The sequence below is a fragment of the Trachypithecus francoisi genome, unplaced genomic scaffold (assembly GCF_009764315.1).
Source record: "Trachypithecus francoisi isolate TF-2019V2 unplaced genomic scaffold, Tfra_2.0 Contig01665, whole genome shotgun sequence".
NCBI lineage: Eukaryota > Metazoa > Chordata > Mammalia > Primates > Cercopithecidae > Trachypithecus > Trachypithecus francoisi.
The window spans coordinates 838,268-860,205 of NW_022681447.1; the positions used below are offsets into that span (position 1 = coordinate 838,268).

Here is a 21,938-nt window from a genome sequence, read left to right on the forward strand (position 1 = left end):
ATGCCTGCACCCCAAAGGTGCGCTGACCCCATAACATGGAAGTCAGATGAGCCCATTTGGGTTGATCAGTGGCCATTAACCCATGAAAACTTACTGCCGCCCAACAGTTAGTGCAGGAACAATTAGAGGCAGGACACATTACAGAAAGTAACTCTCCCTGGAATACACCCATATTTGTCATTAGGAAAAAGTCCGGTAAGTGGAGACTATTACAAGATTTAAGGGCAGTAAACGCTACTATGGTCCTCATGGGTGCCTTACAGCCCGGGCTACCTTCTCCGGTAGCGATCCCTCAAGGATATTTTAAAATTATCATAGACCTGAAAGATTGCTTTTTTACAATTCCCCTTCACCCTGCCGACCAAAAACGATTTGCCTTTAGCTTACCATCTATCAATTTTAAAACCCATGAAGCGTTACCATGGAAAGTGTTGCCTCAAGGTATGGCTAACAGCCCCACCTTATGTCAAAAATATGTGCTACAGCCATACACTCAGTTAGAGAGACATGGAAACAAATATACATTATACATTACATGGATGATATTCTCATAGCAGGAAAAATGGGAGAACAAGTTCTACAGTGTTTTGCACAACTCAGACAAGAGCTAACCACTGCGGGGTTACACATAGCTCCAGAAAAAATACAATTACAAGACCCCTACACTTATTTAGGCTTCCAAATAAACGGACCAAAAATTACTAATCAAAGAGCAGTCATCCGTAAAGATAGGTTACATACCCTCAATGATTTCCAAAAACTCCTTGGAGACATTAATTGGCTCCGGCCATACTTAAAACTTACCACGGGAGAGTTAAAACCTTTATTCGACACCCTAAAAGGTGACCCCAACCCTAAGTCCTTTAGGTCGTTGTCAAAAGAGGCGCTTTTATCGCTCCATAAAGTAGAGGCGGCTATTGCTGAACAATTTGTCACCAGCATAGACTATTCACAGCCATTAACCTTTTTAATATTTCACACAACACTAACACCTACTGGTTTATTTTGGCAAGATAACCCTATTATGTGGGTCCACTTGCCTTCATCTCCAAAAAGGTATTACCCCTATTATGATGCCATAGCAGACTTAATTATTCTAGGAAGAGACAATAGCAAAAAATACTTTGAATTGAACTTCTACGATCATACAACCTTATTCTAAGCCACAAATCCATTGGCTAATGCAAAACACTGAGACGTGGCTGATTGCTTGCGCTTCTTACGCTGGTAACTTGGATAACCATTACCCACCAATAAGCTTATCCAATTTTGTAAGCTGCATGCTTTTGTCTTCCCTCATATCACCAGTAAAACACCCTTAGACAATGCCTTATTAGTATTCACTGATGGGTCCTCCACAGGGACTGCTGCATATACTTTGCAGACACCACTGTTAACTTCAAAACCAGTCATACTTCAGCTCAACTAGTGGAGTTGCAGGCCCTAATCGCAGTGCTGTCAGCCTTCCCTAATCAGGCCCTTAATATTTATACTGACAGTGCATATTTAGCTCACTCAATACCTTTACTTGAAACCGTAGCACAAATCAAACATGTGTCAGACACAGCCAAACTATTTTTACAATGCAGCGAGTAATACATAACAGATCAACACCTTTTTTCATTGGACATATTAGAGCTCATCAGGATTGCCAGGACCTCTATCCCAAGGCAACCAAATGGCTGACTTGCAACCAAGACTGTAGCTACAACTATAGATACAAATTTGAATCAAGCACAGACCGCTCACGCTTTACACCACCTTAATGCTCAAACCCTAAGATTAATGTTTAAAATAACTAGGGAACAAGCTAGACAAATTGTTAAACAATGCCAGACATGTATAACTTATCTGCCAGTCCCTCACTTAGGAGTAAACCCAAGAGGGCTAGTTCCCAATATGATCTGGCAAATGGATGTCACCCATTATTCAGAGTTTGGTAATTTAAAATACATCCATGTATGTATAGATACATTTAGTGGATTTATATTAGCCACCCTACAAACAGGTGAAGCTACCAAACATGTAATAGCCCATTTACTACACTGTTTTTCTGTAATTGGAAAACCTAAACAATTAAAAACAGATAATGGTCCTGGCTATACATCTAAAGGTTTCCAAGACTTTGCCTAAAATTACAATAAAAAAACATACTACTGATCCCATATAATCCTCAAGGACAAGGAATCGTTGAAAGAGCTCACTTATCCTTAAAAACTACCATTGAAAAGATAAAAGGGGGAATGGTACCCTACTAAGGGCACCCCTAGAAATATTCTTAATCACACACTCTTTATTTTGAATTTTTTAAATCTAGACGATTTAAACAAATCAGCAGCTGATCGATTTTGGCATTCTGACTCCAAAAAACAATTTGCCATGGTCAAATGGAGAGACCCATTAGACAACACATGGCATGGTCCTGACCCAGTGTTAATCTGGGGCAGAGGCTCAGTTTGTGTTTTTTCCCAAACTCATGATGCAGCCAGATGGCTACCAGAACGGCTGGTGAGACAGGTGCCTAACAATAGTCAATCCAGGGAGTAATTTTTCCCTGAGAATTCTTTTCTCTATTTGCAGAGATGAACCCCAATTACAAATTCCTCTGGATCCTAGTGCTGACTTACCAAGCATTCCAGGCATTCCAAGTTCATGCCGGCTTTGGTGATCCACGTGAAGCCATTACAATAATACAACAGCGACATGGTAAGCCTTGTGATTGCGCTGGGGGATATTTTGCCAGCCCACCTGAAACCTATATCACAACTGTATCCTGTTCCTCTCACACTGCATACCAGCCAATTAACTCCCTTAAGTGGCAGTGTGTATCAACCCCAACAATATCTAGTGGAGAAATATTGGGCCCTGCCCTTGCACCTATTTTTGGGATTCTATACACAGCTCCTGTTACACCGCCTATCAAGAATGTACCTCTGGCGGTAAAACATATTATACTGCTATCCTAACTAGATCTAGAACCCCTACTTTAGGGGCCAGTAATGTCCCTTCAGTTCTAGGAAATACCAATAACCTTGTAGCAGCTGGCTGTACTGGTATTGTAGGGCAGCCTATATGCTGGAATACTCGCCCTCCTCTTCATATCTCTGATGGAGGAGGACCACAAGACAAGGCCCGAGAAATCATGGTACATAAAAACTTGAAGAATTACAAAAGTCCCTGTTCCCAGAACTCCACTACCACCTTTGGCCTTGCCAAAGCCCGTGGTAAAGAAAAAATTGATGCACAGACTTTTGATCTCCTCACCGTTACACATAGTCTACTCAATAATTCCAACTCTGATCTAGCCAATGATTGCTGGCTATGTTTACCATCAGGAAATCCTGTTCCTCTTGCCATACCCAGTAATGACTCATATTCCACATCCAATCCTTCCTGCCCCATCATTCCCCCCCTTTTAGTGCAGCCCTTCGAGTTTGCTAACTCCTCTTGCATCTATTCCCCGTTTCGTAATGACTCATATGATATTGATGTAGGCATAGTTGAATTTACTAATTGCTCTATTGTCTCTAATGCTTCCCATTCCCTGTGTGCCCCAAATAGTTCAGTTTTTGTATGTGGCAATAATAAAGCATACACATACTTGCCCACAAACTGGACGGGACTTTGTGTCCTAGCCACCCTTCTGCCAGATATAGACATTATTCCTGGAGATGAACCTATACCTATTCCAGCCATAGATCACTTTTTAGGAAGACCCAAAAGAGCAATACAATTTATCCTTTACTTGTAGGATTAGGCATAACTACTGCCGTAACGACTGGGGCTACTAGCCTAGGGGTTCTGTTACTCAATACACCAAATTATCTCGCCAATTGATCTCAGATGTACAGGCCATTTCAAGTACTATACAAGATCTACAAGATAGGTAGACTCTCTGGCAGAAGTAGTGCTTCAAAATAGAAGAGGCCTAGATTTACTAACTGCAGAACAGGGAGGTATCTGCTTAGCTCTACAGGAAAGGTGTTGTTTTTACGCCAACAAGTCCGGGATCGTCAGAGACAAAATCAAACGACTGCAAGAAGATTTGGAAAAACGACGGAAAGAAATGATTGAAAACCCATTTTGGACTGGTTCCATGGACTCCTCCCTATATTTTACCCTTGTTAGGCCCTTTGCTTTGTTTATTGCTGTTACTTTCTTTAGGACCTATAATCTTCAATAAGCTCATGACATTCATTAAGCAACAAATCGAGGCAATCCAAGCCAAACCCATACAGGTCCATTATCATCGCCTTGAACAAGAAGATCACGGTGGTCCATACTTACACTTGCTATAAACCACCTTCCTTGTGCGCTGAACTGAACAGCCAATGACGGGTAAGAGAGTGTCATCCCTCACTAACCTAAGACAGGAGGGCCGTCATAGCTACTGCCTAATCCCATGACGGGTACCAGTGAAGAGATGTGTCACTCCAACCTAAGACAGGCGCAGTTCCCGAGGAATATCTTCTAGTCGTTTAATAATATAATAAAAAAGGGGGACCTGTCCGGAGCCGTGAGGCTCGGATATTGCTGTGGCCTCTGTTGCTTAAGCTCCACATGCGGAGACAAGATGGCGCACTTCCTGGTTCTTCATCATCAAACCTTCCCGCGCCGCGAACTTTTCCCGCCGGCGGGTAAATTACCTCCCACGCCCGGGAGAGACTAAGCCTACCGAGCATGCGCCCGGTGACGTCTTTCATTCCCCGCCTGCTCCTAGCCCTTCCCCTATTGTCAGCTATATAAGGCGTTGCTTTTCCACCATTAAACGAGACTTGATCAGAGCACTGTCTTGTCTCCATTTCTTGTGTCTCTTGTCTCTTTCCATTCCCACCCCCTCCTCCAGGGTCTGCGTTGTTCATCCCGCGGGTCGGGACACCAGATGACATCTCCCCTGCCCCAGCTCCCATCCTGTGGTTCCTGGAGCCACCAGGGTTCGGATGAGGGCAATCAGGCCTGAGTCTATGAAGGGGATGCCGGGCATTGCAGCCACAGCCCCTCACCACCCTCCTGGTTTTAAAGCACTCCCAGTGACAATAGGGTTTCTGATAACCTGCAGTACATGCTGTCTGGGGAGCAGCTCTGGCCACCCATTCTGGCCCCTTCCCACCCATCTCCTCCCAGGAACTCTGGCAGGTCCCTAAGCTGTCAGCCAGCCCTGCTGGCCCCCAGTGGTGTCCTAAATCCCAGCAGCATGTCCATGAGCGTGACCTTAACCACCAAATCTCAATTATATAGAAAGGAGGGAAACATTGTTTTTTTTCTTTTTTTTGGAGACAGGGTCCAACTCTTGTCACTTAGGCTGGAGTACAGTGGTGCAATCACAGCTCCCTGAAGTCTCTCTCCTGGGCTCAAGTGGTCCTCCCGCCTTAGTTTCCTGAGTAGCTGGGACTGCAGGTGCGTACCACCACACCCAGCTAATTTTTTTTTTTTTGTAGAGATGGGGTTTTACCATGTTGCCCAGGCTCGTCTCGAACTCCTGGGCTCAAGCAATCCACCTGCCTTGGCCTCCCCAAGTGCTGAGATTACAGGCATGAACCACTGCGCCCAGCCTGGACATTTTCTTAGAGCCCACTGTATGCCAGGCACTTTTGTACGAGTTACTACCTCTAATCCTCACAACAGCCTCACTCAAGAGATACTATTCTCAAGAGATATTCTATGATAGAAATATTCTATTTTATGAACAGAAAATAGATTCAGAGTAGGGAAAGGTTTAGGTTTTACCCAAAGTCACCCAATAAGCACATGTTAATTTTAGCACTAAAACCCCATTTTAGTGATTGCTGGGAGTTTCTGCAGCCTGATTCAGAATTCATGAGCCGGGGAGGTGGGGGTAGAGAAAAGAGAAGCCATCAGGAGGTTTCCCCTGGGAGCTGTTCCATGATAAATGGTTTCCTATATCTGAAGAGCTGAATCAAGGGCCAAAGAGAGACAACCCTGCAGGTAGAAAGGAACTTTTGTTTGGTAAAGCTTCAGGAAGGGTGACTTTGGGTTAGTGTGTAGCATGAATAACCACCCCTGTCCGTCAGTGGAGCAGGCCACCTCAAGAGATGGGGAACCTGTCATCACTCTCATTACTGGGGACATGTAAGCAGAACTAACTTTTTCTGTTTGCCCAAGGTGCCACAGAAGGAATGTTCCAGTGAGGGAGGTTGGCCTGGATAATTTCTCTACAAGATCCGATTTGGGAGCTTTCGAAGGGCCTAGGCAAGTACTTGTGCCCCAAAGTATCTTTGGCAGGGTTTTTTTTTTTTTGATGGAGTCTCACTCTGTCACCCAGGCTGGAGCGCAGTGGCACAGTCTCAGCTCACTGCAACCTCCACCTCCCAGGTTCAAGCGATTCTCCTGCCTCAGCCTCCTTAGTAGCTGGGATCACAGGTGTGCAGCACCACGCCTGGCTAATTTTTGTATTTTTAGTTGAGATGGGGTTTCACCTTGCTGGCCAGGCTGGTCTTGAACTCCTGACCTCGTGATCTGCCCACCTCGCCCTCTCAAAGTGCTGGGATTCCAGGCATGAGCCACTGAGTCCAGCCTGGCCCAGGCTAGAGTGCAGTGGCGCGATCTCGGCTCACTGCAGCCTCCACCTCCTGGGTTCAAGCAATTCTCCAGACTTAGCCTCCTGAGTAGCTGGGATTACAGGCGTGCACCACGATGCCTGGCTAATTTTTGTATTTTTAGTGGAGACAGGGTTTCTCTGTGTTGGTCAGGCTGATCTGGAACTCCTGACCTCATGATCTGCCTGCCTTGGCCTCCCAAAGTGCTAGGATTACAGGCGTGAGCCAGGCAGGAGGTTTTTATCTGACGTTTCAAGCTGCAAGTCTGTCTCCTGGGTGGGGTGTTTGCTTTTCACAGAGGAAGGGTGGCCCGGGTGGAGTAGGCTGGAGTGGCGCGTCGGATTGCATCAGTTCTGGTGTGACCTCTTACAGTTGCCTTACTTTGTTCTCAGATAAAGCAAACACAAAAATTCGTCTTCTGGGCTTAACAGGAGTGACCAGTTAGGTCAGAAGACTGGAGCATCAGTGAAGTGGATGTGTGGTAGGCGGAGGGAAAAGGCTTGCTAAGAAGCCCTCCCGCTGCCAGGGGCTCCTCAGAAATGGCTCTGCCTCTAGCAGCTCTGCCTGGACACTGAGCAGGGAAAGGCTTCTGACACTCATTAGTAATAGTGGTAAGTCAGAGAACCAGCTCTGAACCTGTATCCCCAGCCCTGCCGGGGGCCAGTGCTTACTGAGCACTTCCCACAGGCCAGTTCCTGGGTGAGAGTTTTACCAACATGTATTTCCCTTTTACTTTGAGGAAAATGAAGGTGGGCTCAGTCACAGAGCTAGTGCATGCTCCAAAGCCAGTCTTTCTGTCTCCTTGGTTGGCCTGCCCCATCCTAGCGATGTTGTGAAGACTGGGACTACCTATAAAGCAGCACACAGTGGCTGCTCAGTAAATGCTCAATACTGGTAGGTGCTGTGGGCCAAGATGGAGAGAAATCGGCCACCTGGAGCAGGAAGCAGCTGACTGCAGAAGTCCTGCCTGAGTCCCCAGCAGGCTGGGTGACTGAGGAAATCTTAGAACCTCTCAGTCTATTTCCCCATATTAAGTAACACCTGGCTACAAAAGGGTTCTTTTTTTTTTTTTTCTTTTTCTTTTTGAGACGGAGTCTTTTTTTTTTTTTTTTTTTGAGACAGAGTCTGGCTCTGTCGCCCAGGCTGGAGTGCAGTGGCCGGATCTCAGCTCACTGCAAGCTCCGCCTCCCAGGTTTACGCCATTCTCCTGCCTCAGCCTCCCGAGGAGCTGGGACTACAGGCGCCTGCCACCTCGCCCGGCTAGTTTTTTGTAGTTTTTAGTAGAGACGGGGTTTCACTGTGTTAGCCAGGATGGTCTCGATCTCCTGACCTCGTAATCCGCCCGTCTCGGCCTCCCAAAGTGCTGGGATTACAGGCTTGAGCCACCGCGCCCGGCCGAGACGGAGTCTTGCTCTGTCGCCGAGGCTGGCATGCAATGGCGCCATCTCTGCTCACTATAACCTCCGCCTCCTGGGTTCAAGCGATTCTCCTGCCTCAGCCTCCTGAGTAGCTGGGATTACAGGTGCGCGCCACCACGCCCGGCTAATTTTTGTATTTTTGGTAGAGACGGGGTTTCACCGTGTTGGTGAGGCTGGTCTCCAACTCCCGACCTCAGGTGATCCGCCCACCTCGGCCTCCCAAAGGGTTGGGATTACAGGCGTGAGCCACCACACCCAGCCTACAAAAGGGGTTCTTTTGGGACCCAATCATCTAAACTCTTCCCTTCAATTTGCCCCCCTCCATCACTACTCCACAGCTCACCTGTCTTTTCTCTGTTCTTTAGGTACCCGTCCTGTCTCCAGGCCTTTGTACATACCATTCGTCTTCCCTTGTTTGCCCTGCCCTCACACTTGGCACGTCTGGCACCTCCCCTGCACATTCTAAGACAGCATTTGATCCACCTCGTTTTTTGCATCACAGTAGTCATCCAAATTATAACCCTTTATTCACATTTTGTCTTTTATCTCAGTCAGGAGGCAGCGAGGGTGGGGGACTCTGTGTTGTTCCCTCCAGTACCCTCAGCGCACAGACTAGTTCAGAAAATACTCGAGAGTGAATGAGAGAATGAATGAAAAAATGAGTGGACGAGGGGTCTTTGGCAGAGCTAAAGGGCCTGGGCGCCGCGGGGGCGGGAAGCTCCAGGCAGTGCTTGTTCCGCACCGCCCCCAGAGTAAAGTGAATTTCAGAAGGGGACGGGGGACCCTGGGAGTGTGTTACCCAGGCCAAGTCCAACACCGCAGGGGGCTGGGTGGGAAACTACTTATAGCTACGACCCGCGGCCCCCGGCCTCTAGCCCCATCGCCGCCAGCCAAGAGCAGGGACGCCAGGTCAGTTGGAGGGTCCGGTGCAGCAGCCGGCGACCAAAGGCACCGGTCGGGAGGTCGGATCCAAGGGGATTCTGCCACGTGGCTGCCTCGGAACCGGCAGGCTGTGCCGCGAAAGACACTGGGACTTGTAGTTCTCATCTCTTCTAGACGCTGTCGCGAGCTCTCAGATAAAGAGGCGCTTCGCGGTGATGGGGAACTACATTTCCCAGAAGGCCAGGATATGTTGGGGGGTCACCGGGAAAGAGCCCCGGCTGGCGGCACTTACTCGGCGCTATAGGGCCCGTTCCGGGGGCGCGTGGCTGCAAGGGGGGGGGGTCCTGCGTGGTTCCTCCTGAGGCGGCCCCCGGATGAAGAGATCTGGGGACCCGGGAGCCAAGCCTACAAGTAGCTCGGTGGCGGGCCCTGACTGCTGCGGAGGCCTCGGCAATATTGATTTTAGGCAGGTACTGACGGCACTGGACCGCCGCGGAAACGGGGAGAGGGATCTGGAAGGCCCGAGGGGCGTGAAAGCGTGCGGCGAGGGGGCGGGGCCGCCAGTTCCCAGGCAATGGAGGCGTGGCGTGGCAGGGGCGGGGCGCTGCGTGCGGGGTCGCTGTGTGCGGGAGCGCTGGCTGTTGTCTCTGTGTGTGCGTGTGCGCGCGCGTGTAAACCTCAGATTGCGTAAGTCAGAGAGGGGGGCGTTCCTGAGCTCGTCTGGTTGTGTGCCCGTGTGTGGCCCTGAGATTGTGTGAGTCTCAGAGGTTGTGCGTGTTAGTCTTTGGACTTGTGTGTGTCTCACTGAAATTATGTGATGCTCTTACAGTGTGCGGGAGAGTGAGTGTGAGTGTTGTATGACCGAGGCTGTGTGTGACTGAGTGACTGAGCGTGGGCGAGGGTGAAGGAGACCCATTATATGTTTGGGAGTGTGTTGTGTGGCCCCTGCTCCCGTCCATCCCCCAGGGTCAGGAGGCCAGCTTTTGCCCAGAGGGAGGAGAGTGATGGGGATCCTGCATCTCTCCCAGCCGGCCCTGAACAGGCTGCAGACCACCGTCCAACCCATTCGGGGCCAGGATGGGTGCGACCGGCCCCAAAAGCTGGGGACCTGGCCAGCCTACTGAGGCTGCCCTCTACAGAGTCCTAGGCCGGAGAGTGCCTGTCCTGGCATCTTCCCAGGCTCCCAATTCCAATGGATTCCAGTTTCCAGCCTCTCCTGCATTCTCCCTTCTGTCAAAACTTCCTCTGAGATACTCCATTTACCTTTTTCATCACCCACTCTTCATGAAGCCTGTAAGGCATATGTCTTCTCTAAGCAGCTTCTAATCCAGTTCCTTCACTCCCTTCATTCCTTACATGTGCATTTATTCACTCACTGATCCAGCCAGTATGATTCAGGGCCTGCTGAGGGCTTCCTGTCACTCAGAAGGTTAAGGGCACTTCTTTCACTGAGCTTTCATTCTAGGGAGGGAGACTGTAGGCCTGGAAAGCCAGAGAGTTATCTGAAGGAGCTAACACCAGTTAGTGTTTAGAAGAGTGAATAGCTGATGGGGAGGTGGGATTGAAATCCCAAGAGAGCCTGTTGCCCTATCTGCGAGAGAGGGACCTGGGATCTGAGAGCCAAAGGGTCAGTCAGTGGGGCAAGATGCCCCAGTGGAGGGAGGCAGGTGCGAAGCCCTCCAGGAGGCGCAGGAGCAGATGGGCCGCTGGCCCTGGGGGAGCGCAGGGCCGTTGGCCAGATCAGTGCTCAGCAGAGGACAGGAAGAAAACTATTACTTTAGTAAACTGTTCATTGAATTACAACATGCAGTCAGATGAGTGACAGGTCCTACCCCTACAGCTCCTGCATTTTCACCAGGTGAACCTATATCTGATAATCCTCAGATCAAGATGGGAGGTCATGATCACCTCCAGGGGCTGCCCTCAGAAGCCACCACGTAGAAGGGTGGGTGAGGGAGCCATGTAGAAGGGGGGCAGAATGCAAGAGGGCAGTGTCCTGTTGCAGACCCAGCTAGGGGCTGCCCCAGGGCCTGCCAGTGGGCAGGGGAGACTCACTGGGTGTGTGAGGGATGGGCTTCTCTGCTCTTTTCCTTTCTCCCTGGGGCTGTGTAGCTGGAGAGAGCTGGGGCTGGGGTTTGGGTCAGGGTGACCCTCGTTGACTAACATTCTGTTTTTCTTCTGCTGTCCTTGTTGGTGCAGTTAAGCTTCCTGTTGCCAAGGGATTTTTCTTAAAAAAAGAAGGAAAGAAAGAAATACACAACATACAACATTACGTATTTGCTTATGTGGTAGGTCTCCTCCCTCCTCAATCGAAATCTCGGGTTTTAAAATATGTCAGTCCCTGGCCTGAGCGAGTTGCAAGGGTTTTCTTCACCCCATGGGTGTCTGAGCTGCAGGATCTCAGGTGCTAACCCTGTGCTGTCCAGTAGAAATATCATGTGCCACATGCATAATTTGAACCGTTCTGGTAGCCACATTAAATTAGTAAGAAGAAATAGAAAATAGCAAAGAAATAGAAAAAGTAATTTTAACAATATATTTTCTTGTTATCAAAATATATATCAAAAACATTTCATCCCATGGTACTCCAAGCTGTGGCACCGCCTGTGACCAGTGGCTGCCATGTCATAACAAACAGTGCTGCTCTGGGTACCATGCCCTCCACCAGCTCTTTTCTGGGCCTGTTTCAGCAGGTACAGAATCTTGCATTTGTTTTTAATAAAAAAAAAAAAAAAATCAGCCGTTGGGGCCAGGCGTGGTGGCTCACACCTATAATCCCAGCACTTTGGGAGGCCGAGGTGGGCGGATCACCTGAGGTCGGGAGTTTGAGACCAACCTGACCAACATGGAGAAATCCCATCTCTACTAAAAATAAAAAAACTTAGCTGGGCATGGTGGCGCATGCCTGTAATCCTAGCTTCTCAGGAGGCTGAGGCAGGAGAATCACTTGAACCCAGTAGGTGGAGGTTGCGGTGAGCCGAGATCACGCCATTGCGCTCCAGCCAGGCCAACAAGAGCAAAACTCTGTCTCAAAACAAAACCAAACAAACCAAAATATCAGCCGTTGGACTGAGGAGTTAGGGTGAGGAGTGTGCCCGCTGCGCCTCATTAACTGAGGCCCTTTTGCTCCTTGTTGCCCTCCCTGCCAGGGGATTCTGGAGCCTTGCTCCTCAGCTGGGCAGCTGCCTGAAGGCAGTGGGGTGGCAGATGGATGAGAGCAGGGTCTGCATCTTGCTGTCCACAGGCAGGGGCACCTCCAGGATTCAGAAGATGGCTCCAGTAGGGCCTAGGGGTATGGGCACCGAGGCTGGCAGAGCACACTGAGGTCCTCAGAGCAAGGGCACATGCCCAGGTCTCAGGTCCCTTTTCCATAGAGAATCACCTGCTTACCAGAGCGGGTGAGTGATGATGTCTCCAGCTTGGTGTTGGTGTCAAGAAGAATGGGGACAGTAAGGGGGTTATGGTGAAGACCAGAATGAGATGAGGGGTGTAGAGAAGCCTTAGGAAGTGTCGAGTGCAGCCCACCTGAGGGTGGTCTTCAAGAAGGCGAAGCCCTTGTATTCAGAAGGCTCAAGAGACCTGGGGCTGGGGACACAGGTCACTGTGTGTAGTATGGGCACCTGAGCAAGGCGCTGGAGGCAAAACCCTGATGCCTTTCAGAGAAAGATGTTTGCCTCTATACAAAATGGTTTCTAAAACTTTTTTGATTGTATTACTTTAGTTGAAATAAACATTAGGCCGTTATATTAGATGAGTTACTCTGTAGTGTTTTCAAGGCCATACATTTTGTCTTCAGTAATTTTGGCATCAGCCAAGACAGAGCAGGGTTGAAGCTTTCCATGGCAGCTCATCAAAACCTTGGGCAAATGACAGACACTCTTGGAGCTTGTTTCCCCTGCCTCTGTTGAGATGATACTGTTTTTCCTCATTGAGCTGTAAATATTAATTACATTGATGTTTTGAATGCTGAACCAGCTCTGGATTGCTGGGGTGATCCCTGGCTGGTCCTGACGTGTTATCATTATCCCTTGTATATATTGCTGGATTTGATTTGCTCTAATTTTGGGGGGATTTTCTTTCTTTGTCTGGTTTTATTTGATTTATTTATTTTAAGGCAGAGTCTCGCTCTGTCGCTCAGGCGTGTATTCAGGAGTGCAGTGGCGTCATATCAGCTCACTGCAACCTCTGCCTCCCGAGTTCAAGCAATTCCCCCACCTCAGCCTCCGGAGTAGCTGGGATTACAGGTGCACCCACCACCGTGCTCGGTTTCTTTTTTTTTTTTTTGTATTTTTAGTAGCAACAGGGTTTCACCATGTTGGCCAGGCTGGTCTCGAACTCCTGACCTTAAGTGATCCACCCACCTTGGCCTCCCAAAATGCTGGGATTACAGGCGGTGAGCCACCGCACTGGCCTGGTTTTAGTGTTAGGGTAATACAGTGAGTTGGGAAGTGTTGCCTCCCTCTTCCATATTCTGGAAGAGATTGTGTGGAATTGGAATTATTTTTTTCCTTAAATGTTTGGTAGAATTCATCCAGGGAAACCATCTGGGCTCAAAGTTTTTCTTTTTTTAGGTTTTTAAGCCATGAATTCAATTCCTTTAAAAGATAAAGGATTATTTCTTGAATGAATTTTGGCAGTTGTGTCTTGCAAGAATCAGTTCATTTCATCTAAGTTACTTAATTTGTGTTATTCATAGTATTCCCTTATTATCACTTTAATGTTTGTGAGGTCAGTAGAGAAGTCCCCTCTTTTATTTCTGATATTAATATTTCGTGTCTTTTCTCTTTTTTTCTTGGTCAGCCTGGCTGGAGGTTTCTCAATTTTATCGGGAAAAAAATTTTCCTCAAAGAACCAACTTTGAGTGTGATTTTTGTTTTCTCTTTTGTTTTCGTGTTTTCAATTTGATTGATTTTTGCTTATCTTTAATTTTTTTGTCCTGCCTCCTTTGGGTTTAACTTATTCCTCTGTCTCCAATTTCTTTCTTTTCTCCCTCCCTCCCTGCCTTCCTCCCTCCCTTCCTTCCTTCCCTCCTTCCCTCCTTCCCTCCTTCCCTCCTTCCCTCCTTCCCTCCTTCCTTCCTTCCCTCCTTCCTTCCTTCCTTCCTTGTCTGAGTCTCCCTCTGTTGCCCAGGCTGGAGTGCCGTGGTGCAATCTCGGCTCACTGTTCAACCTCCATCTCCTGGGTTCAAGCGATTCTCCTGCCTCAGCCTCCCGGGTAGCTGGGATTACAGGCACCCTCCACCACGCCTGGTTAATTTTTGTATATTTGGTAGAGACAGGGTTTCACCATGTTGGTCGGGCTGTTCTTGAACTCCTGACCTGAAGTAATCTGCCTGCTTCGGCCTACCAAAGTGCTGGGATTACAGATGTGAGCCACCGCGCCCAGCCACTCTTTCTCTAATTTCTTAAGGGCAAAGCTTATATTCCTGACCTGGGACTTTTCTTCCTTCCTAATAGATGCCCTGCCTTAGCCGCATCGCACAGGGTCTCATGTGTTCTATTCTCATTTTCATTCAGTTCAAAATGTTTCTAGATTTCCCAGGACTTCCCATTTGGCCCTCGCGTGCATTCTTTCCACGATCGCTTTCTGTGACTGATTTCGAGTTTAATTCTGTGGTGGTTTGGGAGCATACTGTGTATGCTTTCTATTCGTTTAAATTTAAGGTTTGTTTGATGGCCCCGAGTGTGATCTGTCTTGGTGGCACCAAGGAGACTGCAGGCTTTTCCCAAGGCTGTCGTGTGCTGTGGTCAGGTCCAGCCACTGGATGGCGCTGCTCAGGTCAGCTGTGTCCTCACCGATTTCCACCTGTCTCTCTCTCTCTCTTTCTCTCTCTCTCTCTCTTTCTTTCTTTTCCTCATTAGACTTTTTTAATGGGTCTCAAAATTCTGTGACAAATTTTTGGTCGTTCCATTCAAAAGTACTGATTTTAAAAACTAGTAAGTCGGTTGGGCACAGTGACTCATGCCTGTAATCCCAGCACTTTGGGAGGCCGAGACGGGCGGATCACGAGGTCGGGAGATCCAGACCATCCTGGCTAACACGGTGAAACCCCATCTCTACTAAAAATACAAAACATTAGCCGGCCTGGTGGCGGGTGCCTGTAGTCCTAGCTACTCCGAAGGCTGAGGCAGGAGAATGGCATGAACCCGGGAGGCGGAGCTTGCAGTGAGCCGAGATTGTGCCACTGCATTCCAGCCTGGGCGACAGAGCAAGAGACTCCAGACTCCGTCTCAAAAAACAAAACAAAACAAAAAAACTAGTAAGTTAAAACTGCCACAGGCAAAAAAGAAAACCAAAGTGGTCCACAAAACATTCTCTTTTCCTTCTGAAGTTTCTACAATGCATTGTTATCATAACCAGTCTTTTACTATTAAATTTAAATGGCCAATTGAAACAAACAGGGCCGGGCGCGGTGGCTCAAGCCTGTAATCCCAGCACTTTGGGAGACCGAGACGGGTGGATCACGAGGTCAGGAGATCGAGACCATCCTGGCTAACATGATGAAACCCCGTCTCTACTAAAAAATACAAAAAACTAGCCGGGCGAGGTGGCAGGCGCCTGTAGTCCCAGCTATTCGGGAGGCTGAGGCAGGAGAATGGCGTGAACCTGGGAGGCGGAGCTTGCAGTGAGTTGAGATCCAGTCACTGCACTCCAGCCTGGGCGACAGAGCGAGAGACTCCAGACTCCGTCTCAAAAAAAAAAAAAAAAAAAAAGAAACAAACAGTTCTGAGACCTTCTGAACTGTTGTTTTTGAGTGCCTTTTGAGTTTGGCGCCGGTCACACTTGTTAAATGAAGAATGAATGACATTTCACCCTCTTGAAAGGAGTTATGGATCTGGGGAACTGGAGCAGCTGCCATCCATTTCATTTTACTTTGGGTTCTAGAGACCACAGTCGCACTGTGATGTTCTAACTTCCTCCCCTCCTGCCATGAGATGGTCTTTGCTACCCAGGGCTTGCCTGACCTCAGATTCCAGCATGGGGGTCAGTGTTCCCTCTCTGGCTATTCCTTTAGGATTTGTGTCTTCCCAGGAGGGTCCCTCCAGAGAGTGAGAGGTGAGAGGGACCTGTATTAGTTGACATTAAGCAGACAGAGTAGAGGGGCCACCAGTCTCGGCCCTGAGTGTGCCCTGTACTTTTACATCTGGTCTCGCTTCTGTGCAGAAGGTAACCTCAGGTGGCCTGTCTCATCACCCGCATTCCACTCAAGAGAAACCTGGGCTTAGATTGGTCATGGAGGCTTGCCATGGTCCCTTGCGGCGGGTGGTGAAGCTCCCAGCTCAGACAGTGGCTGCCAAAGGCCAGAGTCCTCTGAGCCAGGTGGCCTTCTGTGTGGAAAAACAGGGTCAGGGGGCTGGCTTAAAGTGAAATGGCTTTCCCTTTCCTACCAGAGAATAAACTTTTCCTTTTTTTTTTTATTTGAGATGAAGTTTCGCTCTTGTTGCCCAGGCTAGAGTGCAGTGGTGCAATCTCGGCTCACTACAATATCTGCTTCCTGGGTTCAAGCTCCTGCTTCAGCCTCCCGAGTAGTTGGGATTATAGGTGCCTGCCACCGTGTCTGGCTATTTTTGTATTTTTAGTAGAGACGGAGTTTCACCTTGTTGGCCAGGCTAGTCTCGAACTCCTGACTTTCAGGTGATCTGCCTGCTTTGGCCTCCCAAAGTGCTGGAATTACAGGCGTGAACCACCAGGCACGGCCAGATAATAAACTTCTCTGTCTCTCTCTTTTTTTTTTTTTTTTTGAGATGCAGTCTCACTCTGTTGTCCAGGCTGGAGTGCAGTGGCACTATCTTGGCTCACTGCAACCTCTGCCTCCTGGGTTCAAGTGATTCTTCTGCCTCAGCCTCCCCAGTAGCTGGGACTACAGTTGCGCGTGCTGATTTTTGTATTTTTAGTAGAAACGGGGTTTCACCATATTGACCAGGCTGGTCTTGGACTCCTGGCCTTGTGATCCACCTGCCTCGGCCTCCCAAAGTGCTGGGATTACAGGTGTGAGCCATTGGGCCCAGCCCAGAGAATAAACTTCTTAGAGGAAAAAGGCTGTGGCACACTCATCCTTATGTCTTTGTGCCAGGCACAGGGCTCTAACCCAAAGTTGCCCCAAATAAACATTACCTGAGTCAGCTTATGGTGCCCTGCAGGGCATGAGGGCAGCTCTGGGGGCAGTGGGGGCTGCAGCGCTGCAGGCAGATTCTGCAGGGGTGATGGATCCTAGGAGGACCCCATCCCCTCTCCTGCAGCCCCCACCTATTCCCCTGCCCTTTGTTGTGTGTGGTGTGTGGCCTGGGATCAATGTGACTTTGCCTGTCCGGGCCTGCTGTTTGTCCATGTGTCACAATGTGACACGTTGACCCAATGCAGATCATTCCCTGACCACAGAGCGCTGCTCCTGAGAACCCTGCACCCCTCAATGGAGTGAATTGCCGTAAGCCTCTTCCTCACCCACGCTTTGGGCTGTTAACAGCTGAGGCCATTCGTCGGTGACCCGTGGGACCCGAGCTATTCCTGCAGCTCAGCGGACCTCCTGGCTGTGGTGGGTAGCTCCTCTTTTTTAGTCAGATTCCAAGGCCTCTGCAACCTGGAGCCTTGGAGGGGGTTCCGTTGGAATTACTGGGTAGCAGAAAGCCGGGACCTCCGCTGTATGAAGGAAGTTGAGGCTGGGAGTGGATGGGAGACCTTCCTTTGGTCACAGGTGTGCAGGGGAGGCCATCAAGGGAGTCTCTGACACCCGGAGGCACAGCCTGGATGTGAGACCCAGGACTCTCCTACTCTGCTCATGTCTGACCTGGATGTGGTTCTTTTTTGCCAACCCAGTTTCAGGAGGGAGGTCCACCCTCCTGAGGGGGGTTTTGGAAATGACAGCTATCAGAAAGGGACCTTCATGTCTCTGAGTGGGGATCCGGGAGCTGGGAGGGGCTTCCCTCTGCTGCCTAGAATTCCACTCTGAACCATTAGTCATTCTTTCCAGCGAAGCAGGCGCTTCTCTGGGCAACACAAATCCTCCTCAAGGTGACTGAAGTGACCGGATGCACACCGCCACCCTCCTGAGACAGGCTGACCTGAGGCCACTGGGATCTGGCTACGGGAGGGAGAGGGGGGAGGGGGTGGACATGTTCCAGCTTTGACCAGTTCAGCACTTATTGGGAGACTCAGGTGGATGTCAGCTGCTGCTGGGTTCCCTCAGTGTTAGTTGCTTAATCGTTCAGTGCCTCAGTTTCCCTCCTTCATCTTGGCTCCCACAAAAGGTGAAAAAAGCATATTTCTTGCTCACTTTCCCAGTCTCCTCGGGTTTCAAGACCCAGAAGCACTCACTTTTACCCTTGTCCTTTTTTATGGGGCTTTCTATCCGGTAGGGCTGGCCTTGCTCAGGCTGGCTCTGCTCCTCACTGTCTGGGGTCTGGAGGCTTTGCTCTTTTATCTGCCAAGTAGGCTAACAACAGGGCTTTACTTTTAGGGTGGTTGCGAGGATGGCCAGAGATAGGTGTGCGCTCCCTGCCAGGTCCTGTGTTTTCTTGGACCCCCTAGAGTGAGGACCTCCTTAGTGGAGCTCAGCATTTGGTGACTAACATTGAGTTGAATTCCTTATGAAAGGCAGCATTTCCCCCAGGGCCCAGCGGGGAAGCAGTAGAGAGATCATTTACACTCAGGAAGACGCACCTCTCTTAGGTGTAGAGTTGAAGAGGTGCCAGTGATATGGAAAGTGTTTTTGCTGGCCCTGGAAAACGCCCTGTGTCCCTTCCTGGCCCCAGGCTCAGTGTGCCTAGGCCTTTCCTGCTTTCCCCTTTCCCCTAGCTGAGTGAGGCTCTGCTCGGTGACTCACACTCCGCCCTTTCTCCTCTTTGGCTTGGCTAACAGCATGCTGGTCCATAGGTAAGGGACCATGGGGAGGGCTCTGGGGGAAGTCCAAAGCCAGGAGGCCACTGAGGTCCTTTGCTGTGCCCTGGGGAGCAACCGGCAAAGCCAGGGTTGGGGGAGGGAGTGTAAGGTGGTTGTGTAAGAGGCAGAATAACAGATGGGCCACGGGAGGATTGGTAATGGGAATGAGACAAGGGAGGGGTGGGGCAAGGCCAGGTTTTGGCTGGGAGCTGAATGGGGAATGGGGAGCGGGTGGAATGGCTGAAAACTGGCCGCTGGCACACTCATAGGGTCTGCTGTGCACATGCAGGGAGATAACTCACCCTCGGTGCACTGCGTAAGTGCCAGGCATGACCAAAGCCAGGACTCTTCCCTGAGCCAGCTTTCCACCCTCCCCCACCAGGCTGTCAAGGGACAGGGCCTTGGAATCGGATGTGTTTTTTTTTTTTTCTTTTGAGACAGAGTCTTGTTCTGTCACCCAGGCTGGAGTGCAGTGGTATGATCTTGGCTCAACTGCAACATCTGCCTCCAGGGTTCAAGCCATTCTTCTGCCTCAGCCTCCTGAGTAGCTGGGACTACAGGCATGCGCCACCATGCCTGGCTAATTTTTGTATTTTTGGTAGAGACAGGGTTTCACCACATTGGCCAGGCTGGTCTCAAACTCCTGACCTTGTGATCTGCCTGCCTGGCCTCCCAAAGTGCTGGGATGGACTGGAGGTGCTTAATAGATGTTATCATCAAACTGAAGATAAGGCCAGGCCTCAGGTTAAGTCCCAGGTTCTAGAAGCTTTGGGACTGCACCAGAGACCTTCCCTCCCCTCCCTTCCCCTCCCTTCAGGGCAGGGCAGCCTGCTCTGAGCCTTGTCCAGTTGTCCTTCATGAGTGGCCAGTGCCTGCTCTGGAGAGTATGGGGCTTGGCTCACAGCCCCAGGCGTTTGGAGGCACCTGCTGGAGTGCCAGGCCTTGTTGGCTGCAGGCGCTGGGCAGGCACTGTGCGGTGCCCAGAGGCTGTGTCACAGCTAGGCAAGTGGTGCTTCCCTGGGTTCCTTCTTCCTGCCGTTTGTGGAGTGGCTTTTCTTAGTCATTCGCTTATTGATGTCCATGCCTACTGCCGTGGCCACTCACCCACTCAGCTGTTCTCTCCAGATTCCAGTAGCAGTGCACCTTTGGTCCCATGTTGGCTACATTCATCCCTCAGGAGGGGTCTGCATTGGAGCGTTTTGTTTGTTTGTTTGTTTTGAGACGAAGTGTTGCTCTGTCACCAAGTGGAGTGCAGTGGTGCATCTTGGCTCACTGCAACCTCCAGCTCAGTGCAACCCGTGCCTCCCGGGTTCAAGTGATTCTTCTGCCTCAGCTTCCCGAGTAGCTGGGATTACAGGTATGCATCACCATGCCTGGCTAATTTTTTTTATTTTTAATAGAGAGGGGGTTTCACTATGTTGGCCAGGCTGGTCTTGAACTCCTGACCTCAGGTGATCCACCCACCTCGGCCTCTCAAAGTTCTGGGATTATAGGCCTGAGCCATTGCGCCTGGCCTAGAGCGTTTAATATCTGCTTAGCTCTGCCCTTGGCCCTGTAGTGAGATGAATGTTTGCACCTCAGGGATGCAGGCTGATCAGGTGGAGAGGCCACACATGGGAAGGATGGCAGGCCATAGCGGAAGATGGCTTTGTACTGATAGATGTCTGAGGGACATCCCATGGTCACACCCTGCAAGTGGCCTGGTAGCAGGCAGAGTTATGTCAGGAGACTGTCATTTGGGGAAGCAAGGATTGGAGTGGAGGCTGTGCTTGCCCCCCAGGGCTGGCTGACCCTGGGCAGAAGCACCATCTCCTCCCCACCCCTTCCCCAAAATGTGGGAGATCAAAGTGCTCTTTGAAGGAATTTACTGTATTTCCAAATGCAATAGAACAAAATACACCATTATGGGAAAGATCACAGCTGTGATGAATTTACACTTTTTAAAAAAATTTTTTTGTTTTTAATTTTGTTAAAAGCTTTTTATTATTATACTTTAAGTTCTGGGGTACATGTGCAGAACGTGGAGGTTTGTTACATAAGTATACACGTGCCATGGTGGTTTGCTGCACCCATCAACCCATCACCTACATTAAGTTCTTATTTCTCCTAATGCTATCCCTCCCCTAGCTCCCCCACCCCCCAACAGACCCTGGTGTGATGTTCCCCTCCTTGTGGAATGCTTCATGAATTTGTGTATCATCCTTTTGCAGGGACCATGCTAATCTTCTCTGTATCGTTCCAATTTTAGTATATGTGCTGCCGAAGCAAGCACAACTTTACACTTATTTTATAATTTAGTATTTAAAAAAAATTTTGAGTTGCATGTGGAGAGACAGCGTAATACTTTTCAGTGCATTTTAGAAACAGTTTTTTATTTTAATGAATGAATGAATTTATTTATTTATTTTGAGACGGGGTCTTACTCTGTCACCCAGGCTGGAGTGCAGTGGCACCATCTCGGCTCACTGCAAGCTCCACCTCCCGAGTTCATGCCATTCTCCTGCCTCAGCCTCCGGAGTAGCTGGGGCTACAGGCGCCCGCCCCCACGCCCGGGTAATTTTTTGTATTTTTAGTAGAGACGGAGTTTCACCGTGTTAGCCAGGATGGTCTCGGTCTCCTGACCTCATGATCCACCCGACTCGGCCTCCCAAAGTGCTGGGATTACAGCACCGAGCGTGAGCCACCGCGCCCGGCCTATTTATTTTTAAATTAATTAATTAATATTTTTTTTGAGATAGTGTTGCCCAGGCTGGAGTTCAAGTGGCCCGATCACAGCTCACTGCAGCCTCAAACCCCTGGGCTCAAGCGATCCTCTTGCCTTGGCCTCCCAAGTAATTGGAACTATGCCTAGCTAGTTTTTACATTTTTGTAGAGACAGGGTCTCACTATGTTGCCTAGACTGGTCTCAAACTCCTGGCCTCAAGTGGTTCTCCCACCTTGGCCTCCCAAAGTGAGCCCAGGAGTTCAAGGTTGCAGTGAGCTATGAACACGCCACTGCACTCCAGCCTGGGCGACACAGGGAGACTCTGTCTCTTAAAAAAAAAAAAAAAAAAAAAATTGGCCGGGTGCAGTGGCTCAAGCCTATGTAATCCCAGCACTTTGGGAGGCGCAGACGGGCGGATCACGAGGTCAGGAGATCGAGACCATCCTGGCGAACACAGTGAAACCCTGTCTCTACTAAAAAAATACAAAAAACTAGCCGGGC

At 49.6% G+C, this 21,938-nt stretch overlaps 1 protein-coding gene and 1 non-coding gene across 6 annotated transcripts in view; one reads left to right on the forward strand and one right to left on the reverse strand.

Moving 5' to 3' along the window:
- Nucleotides 1–9,113: 9,113 nt before the first annotated feature.
- Nucleotides 9,114–21,938, forward strand: part of PEMT (phosphatidylethanolamine N-methyltransferase) — an 85,334-nt gene continuing 72,509 nt past the window's right edge. Inside the window, exon 1 of one of the 5 annotated variants that reach the window (XM_033196799.1) lies at nt 9,114–9,327. In XM_033196799.1, the coding sequence (XP_033052690.1) occupies nt 9,232–9,327 (96 nt within the window). In that variant the 5' untranslated portion in view covers nt 9,114–9,231. Of the gene's footprint in view, nt 9,328–9,453; nt 9,545–17,218; nt 17,391–21,938 lie in introns of those variants that run through there. The other 4 variants (XM_033196761.1, XM_033196790.1, XM_033196780.1 and 1 more) reach the window with 4 other exon arrangements.
- On the reverse strand, nt 20,899–21,005 carry LOC117074925. Its single transcript, XR_004433768.1, has one exon. It is a non-coding gene; the product is annotated as a U6 spliceosomal RNA (small nuclear RNA).